Raw genomic sequence first — 7,224 nt, 5'->3', positions numbered from 1 at the left:
TATATATAATGTGTGTGTGTGGGGCTTTGTTTGGTGTGTATATATATATATATATATATATATATATATATATATATGTGTGTGTGTGTGTGTGTGTGTGTGTGTGTGTGTGTGTTTACATTTAAAAAAAAAACAATATTTACGTACCCCACCCAGTGATCGCTTAAACGATGTGCTTTTCATCTGTTGCAGGAAGGAGAAGGATGGTGTGAGACGCCTTCCTCTTCAAGGCACACGCTCACCCTCTCGAAGGAAAGGACAGAGGAGAAAGATAGTGGACAACAAACAAAGAGAAAGAAGAGAACAGTAAAGCAGAAGAAAGAAACAAAGAAGAGAAGAGTAGAGAAGAAAACAAATAGAGAGAAACTGAAGAAAGAAGAAAGCAAAGGGAAAGTAAAGAAGTTGGTAAAATACCGATAGATCAAGTTAGAGGAGAGAAAAAAAGGAAGGACGATAGAAAAAAAAAACGATAAAAAAATAGATAAATAGGAAATAAGAAAAAAGAAAACAAGAGTAGAGAAGAGAAGACCTCCTACCTCCACTAGAAAGACAAGACTTCAGATCGAAAATACGGAACAGGAAAAGAGAACACATAAAAAGAACGAAGAAGAAGAAAAAAAAACTAATAAAGAAAGAGAACAATCACAAGGGAGAATATAAATTAAAGCAAAGAAAGACAGAAAGACTCAAACGAAAGAGGAAGAAGACAGACAAGAAAAAGCCAGAGGAAAACGAAAGAAAGGGAGGAGAGAAAAAAAAAGAAAAAAAGGGGAAACAACTCCTGAAATCATCTGCCAATGAAAATCAACCGGATCCTCCTCAAACTGTCAGCAGTCACAACCCGCTGACACAAAATTAATCCTCAATCATCTCACAGCCGCACCCCAAGAAAGGTTCGCGTCGAGTCAAAGTTGACAAAGCGGACCTTTTAGGAGATCGGCTTTTTCCTTGTCGCAGACGAGATCAACGGCAGCAATAACATCCAGACAAAGAATAACAACTGCAGCAGCAACAACAAAGCTTTCTGTCAGAAGGACCGCAAATCCTCAATGATAATAATAAGAAGAAGAAGAAGAAAGAGAAGAATAAAGACAGAAACAACAACAGCAAAGCATTTCGCCGGCAAGATATAAAGTCTGGAACATTTTACAGCTATCCAGCATCTTTGCATTTTTCGCCGCGGTGCATTAGACGAAACGTCAGTGTCCATATAAACTAGCGAAGGGAAATCAGGAAGCTTGTGAAAACATTAGCACCCATTGAACGTAATCACCGCATCGAGCAATCAGTTAAAGCGTCTGCAACAACTGGAGGTATTGACGGCGATCCAGTATTTGGTGAAAACGTCAGTAACTGCCAGAGGTAGCGACTGCAATCCAGCAATTGGTGGAAACGTCAGTATCCAGCTATTGGCGAAAACGCAAGTAAGAACTGGAGGTAGTATCGACAGTCCCGCAATTGGTAAATACGACAGAACCCACACGACGTAGTGAGGGCAATCCGGCAAACAGGTAAATACATCAGTAATTAGTGCAGGCAGTATCGACAATCCAGCAATCGATAAAAGTGTCAGTGTCTGCAGTGAACGCAGTGAGAGCGGTCAAGCAAGAGTTAGAAGCATCCTTGTCCTTCGAAGACGTCTAGGCGGGGAGGAACAGTCAGGCGGACTCTTCGGTCACGCGTGTCCCAGCCCCTCATCACTGTCACCATGACGACGGATGTCCTCCAGGCCGACAACGTCTCCACGTGCAAGGAGCAGAGCCGCCGGTGGCTGAGCTGCAGCAACCTGATGCACGTGTGCTGCCTGGCGCTGTACTGCGCCGTCTTCTGGGCCGTGAGCCACATCTTCGGCATCTTCTCCGGCATGGACCGGGACCAGCCCGAGCCCTGGCCCGTGGAGCGGTACGGGCACGCGCTGACGGTGGTCCTCTACTTCCTGAGGTACCTGGTGGTGACCCCCTTCGTCTTCAGCATCTTCAACTGCCTGGGCATCATCTGCTTCAGCGTCTTCCCGCACAAGCCTCGCCTGCAGAGGTCCCCGCTGCTGGGGCCTTTCCTCTGCTTCCGCGTGGTGACCCGCGGGCTGTTCCCCCAGCTGGTTCGGGACAACATCGAGCAGAACCTGGCCGTGTGCAACAACGTGGACCTGCAGAACTTCCTCTTCGAGGTGGTGACGGACGCCCCCATCAACCTGGCCAAGACCAGCCGGGTGCGGGAGGTGGTGGTGCCTTCGGAGTACCGCACGAGGCGGGGCACACTCTTCAAGGCGCGGGCCCTGCAGTACAGTCTGGAGCCCGAGGTGGACATTCTGTCCGACGACGACTGGATCATCCACCTGGACGAGGAGACGCTGCTGACGGAGGACGCCGTGGTGGGCATCATCAACTTCGTGGCGGAGGGGCGGCACCACTTTGGGCAGGGTGTCATCACCTACAGTAAGGGTCACGTGGTCAACTGGCTGACCACCCTGGCCGACAGTGTGCGGGTGGGGGTGGACTACGGCTCCCTCCGCTTCACGCTCAAGGTGCTGCACAAGCCCTTCTTCAGCTGGAAAGGCTCTTTCATCGTGGCCAACGCCTCCGCCGAAAAATCCGTCTCCTTCGACCATGGGCCTGAGGCGTCCATCGCTGAGGACTGCTTCTTCGCCATGGTGGCCTTCCAGCAAGGCTACAGCTTCGGCTTCGTGGACGGGGAGATGCACGAGAAGAGCACGTTCACTCTGAAGGACTTTGTCCAGCAGAGGAGGCGGTGGATGCGGGGCATCTCCCTGACGGCCCGGAGTCCCCTTCTGCCCCTGCGGTACAAGCTGGGGCCTGTGTTCATGACGCTCAGTGCCTTCTTCCTGCCCGTCACCGCCCTCAACATTCCTCTCAGCTTCCTCATGCCTATTCCGCTCTCACTGCCCCTCAACGTGGTCTGTGCCTTCATCACCAGCACCTTCGGCTTCCTCTTCATCCTGGGGGCGCTAAAGTCGTTCAGCATGCGAAGGTACGGGGTGGTGGGCTGTGCTGTGCTGGCAGTGGCCAGCCTCTTCAGCTCCTTCGTCATCCTAATTTTCGAGGTGACGGCGTCCGTCCTGGCGTTTTGGTGCTCCTCCATGGCGGAGTTCTACATCGTTAAGAAAGAGCTCAACTCCCACTACTTGCCCAGTGTTGTCTAGCGAGCGTGGGTCTTTGGAACTTGTATGTGTGTGAGTGTGCGTGTTTTGTGTTTGTGTGTGTCTCTATTTTCAATACTTATTTATTGCCCCCGCAGGACTCGTGGTTTCCAATCAAGTGTCAAGGGCATATCGGGACTTTATTTTTGTTTTGGATGTCTGTGACTTATAACCTTATTTTTCTTGGGTCATTTTCTGTCTGGAAGACTCACTTTATACCTGACTTTAACATAAAAGTGTGGAAGATTCGGATTTTTTTAATGCTCGTAATCGTCACGTGTTTCACATTTTTATATGCATCGTAATGTAGCTGTTGTAGATAGGGGTATTGACAAGCTGATCTGGTCCACTACTACATTTTCTTCCTGATTTTGTGTGCTGTGCTGTACGTGTCAATTTTCTTATTCTCTAATTCCCTATTTATTACATTACACATGTTGAGAAGAAGGACTTATCTAGGATGTGTCTAATTTTCTTCAATGAGTACTTATGTAAGATACTCAGAGACATATCCAAAGCAAAGGAAAAACAAACATAACAAAAAAAAAGGGGGAAAAGAAACTTGCGTCCCTGTCGAAATATGGGGAGTTGCTGTTTTTGCTTCTCTGAAGCCGGTAGCCAGAAACAGAGTGAAACAGCTGTCGCTTGCTGTGCCTTGTTGACTTTTTTTCAGGTTGTTAAAAACGAGTTTCTTCAACATATATATATTATGAAATCCGACTGAGCGATGATTTGCAAATTAAACTTCTCATACGCTACATCTTTTTTTTTTTTTTTTTTTTTCTTCTGAAGATGCAGAGGTAGTATGGCGGCCTCAGACTGAAACAGAAATTGTCAGACTCTTACCTGGTCAGGAGCAAATGGGTTTTATAGCACTCACGAGGGACTTACTGCCTCCTCACAACACCACACCTTCCCATAGGCCTATCCCGCACCCTCCTTCTTCCGGCGGAAATGAGTGTTGAAGTTTAAAACTTACACCATGACAAAATCTTAAACGCTTTGCCCTCTTCCTTACAGAAAAAAAAAACTACCAAAAACGAAGGCACCCGGCCTGGTTTTATTTGTTATCTATTTCATATCATTTTGCATATCGGGTATATCACCCATTGAGCCCTTCTGGCTTGTGGTGGCGCAGCGTTTAGATTTTTAATCTTGGAATATTTTGATTGAGGGTACCTTTTGGTACCTAGTGGGTTACTGACCCTTTTCTTGACCCATACGTCTCGCTTTAATTATTTATTTGATTTGATTTGATTTGATTTTTTTCCAGAAATCGTTATTTTCCCTAAAAACAAGACTCGTGTATTTCCTTAGGGACAAATAGCAAGCTCAATGAGCTCTTTGCAGAGTGAAACAGCTGTCACTTTCTGAGCCACCTTGATTTCCGCTTTGGAGGAGCAAAAAGCTTACATGGTACTCTCTGAGGAACTTTAGCACTCCATACCTTCTGCATCACACCCATCAATCCTACCCCCACCCCCACCTCCACTTTCGCATTCCCTCCACCCCACCTGCCTCCACTTGCTGAGTGCTTGCTTTTGAGCATTTATTTCTTACAGTTATCTATGAATTTTATATCCTTTTGGTAAAAAAATGAATCTGAAGTCGTGATGCTTTTTTGTTTTTGTTTTTTTAAGAGACAAAAATAATCGGCAGTGTGTGTGTGTGTGTGTGTGTGTGTGTGTGTGTGTGTACACATGGATAATTGACATTCCAAGAACTGAACATCAGGAGAGGAACATAATTATTGTCTGTTTCATCGAGAGGAGAGTATTATTTATTGCATTATCTCACAAAAGGAACACATTTAGGGGCACATTCTTTGGACTATCAGAGAAGGGACTAATCATTATTAACGCAGGTACGCTAACATATTAAAAAAAAGACAAAAAACAACAATAACAACGGTATTCATTTTCAAAGGAGACCAAAGAAAACAGTTCAAGGTCAATTAACACGTTTTTTGATTATCTCAATATCAACGGGAAAATACATGGAACATCATTTAGCATGTATCAAGCTATCGATATGCTCAATAATAAGAACGCATTACACAAGTCAGTGAAGGACAGAACTGTCGACTTTCAAAAACAGTATATTATTTCCGTATTTCTTGGCAGGAAAATAATTATATCACCGACTATACACACAGGATATGATTTTTTTGTATCATAATTTGAGCTTGGGGATAACCTGATACAATAACTGAGAATGTTGTTGTCGATTAATCTGAAGCAGTTTTGGATTAAAAGAAAATCAAAAACAACACGTAGAGAAAAGTTCTCTGCTTTCGTGATTTTGTGAAAACATATATTATTGATATTGTATACATTTTTACTCCGAAAGTTGTTCTTGGGAGGAGTGGTGAACTGAATTTTACTTACCTTTTCTATTTTCATACAGACCACCTTCCATATTACAATAAAAGAGAAAAAACACGAAACCAAAAAAATGTGATTATTCTCACCACTCAGTCAAGAGACAGGCATAAAAGACGTGGGTTTGGGTTTTTTTTGTTTGCTTGTTGTTGTTGTTTTTTGTTTTGTTTTTTTGTTGGTTTGTTTGTTTTGGGGTTTTTTGTGTGTGTGTTTTGTTTTTGGTTTGTTTGTTGTTGTTTTTTTGGGGGGGCGGTGTTGTTGTTTTTTTAAGAAGGTTTGGAAAAAAGAAAGTTTTATATCATTCCAAGAAGTGAAGTTTTCATCCTGCTATCACTTGTTGGCATCATCAAGGTAAAGTCAACATTCGGAATTGTTTGTTTTGTGGAATTAACTGAGGTTTACGAAGTTTGCGTCAATTCTATCTTAGATTTGATGTGTGTGTGTGTGTGTGTGTGTGTGTGTGTGTGTGTGTGTGTGTGTGTGTGTGTGTGTGTGTGTGTTTCAGTTCATGCGTGTGTGTGTTTACCTGATTGTTAATATCTGAGCGCACATAAAATATGATACTTAACAATGCTTTTCTTATTAGTTAGATAGAGTTTCTGTTATTTTTGTTGTCAACCAGCAAACTGTTCATCAAGCTTGATCGAAATCCAGAGGTTATCTTTGAGCATTAACATGATCAGACAGTGCACAAGAGTATGGTTTTACGTCTATCAATTTTATGTAACACCCATGATTTTATTGGATCAAACACACTTTTTGTTGTTGTTGTTTTTAAATGATCTGCTGACGACCGCAAAGTGCTAAACGTTTTACTGTTTTATTTTCGTGATCCTCAAAAGTGAGAGAAACACACACACACACACACACACACACACACACACACACACACACACACACACACACACACACACACACACACACACACACACACACACGCATGAAGACAGTTTGAGGAAAATGATCCTGCTGACTCGTATTACAACCAAAATTCGAAAACTGAAAAGATCAATGCAACAGATGACGAAGACATTATCTACCAAATGGTGGTGTGTCCATCGAGATCGATGATGACCATCATTGTCATCCAGCTGGGGGATGGGGGGAGGGTGGTGGTGGGGTGGGGGGAGGATGCTCATGAATCTATCTGTGAATGCGCAGATGGCTGAATAGTCCAATCTGCGCACGAAATGTTCGCTGACAGTTGGGGCAGACAAAGACGGGCATACCATTGTCAGGGAGCTTGTTTGCCCGTGACTTTCTGGCCTGCCTCTTCTGAACAGCTGCAGCAGTCCTGTTGGTCTCGCACAACTTGGCGCCTTTGTGCACAGCAGCGCGCCATTTGTCACGGTCCACTGCAGATTCCTCCCAGGAGTCAGGGTTGATATCAAACGCTTTCAGAGAGACTTTCAGAGTATCTCTGAAGCGCTTCTTCTGACCTCCGTGTGATCTCTTCCCTTGTTGCAGCTCACCATAGAAGAGCCTTTTGGGCAGCCGATGGTCTGGCATGCGTGCCACGTGTCCAGCCCAGCGAAGCTGGGACTTCATCAGGATGGTGAAAATGCTGGGAAGGGTGGCTTTTGCAAGCACCTCTGTGTCTGGGGTCCTGTCTTGCCACTTGATGTTCAGTAGCTTCCTGAGGCATGTTGTGTGGAAGTGGTTCAGCTTCTTGGCATGTCGTTGGTA

At 44.7% G+C, this 7,224-nt stretch overlaps 1 protein-coding gene across 6 annotated transcripts in view; it reads left to right on the top strand.

The window, feature by feature from the left end:
• The window catches only part of LOC143298711 (beta-1,4-mannosyltransferase egh-like), a 91,686-nt gene extending 86,125 nt beyond the window's left edge, over positions 1 to 5,561 (top strand). For all 6 annotated transcript variants that reach the window (XM_076611620.1, XM_076611615.1, XM_076611618.1 and 3 more), the window contains one exon: positions 193 to 5,561. In XM_076611620.1, the coding sequence (XP_076467735.1) occupies positions 1,709 to 3,160 (1,452 nt within the window). In that variant the 5' untranslated portion in view covers positions 193 to 1,708 and the 3' untranslated portion in view covers positions 3,161 to 5,561. The remainder of the gene's footprint in view (positions 1 to 192) is intronic.
• The last annotated feature ends 1,663 nt before the right edge of the window (positions 5,562 to 7,224 follow it).

Source organism: Babylonia areolata, chromosome 24 (genome assembly GCF_041734735.1).
Source record: "Babylonia areolata isolate BAREFJ2019XMU chromosome 24, ASM4173473v1, whole genome shotgun sequence".
Taxonomy (NCBI): Eukaryota; Metazoa; Mollusca; class Gastropoda; order Neogastropoda; family Buccinidae; genus Babylonia; species Babylonia areolata.
The sequence above is the reverse complement of the archived record's forward strand: the minus strand, read 5'-3'. Positions and strand labels throughout refer to the sequence as shown.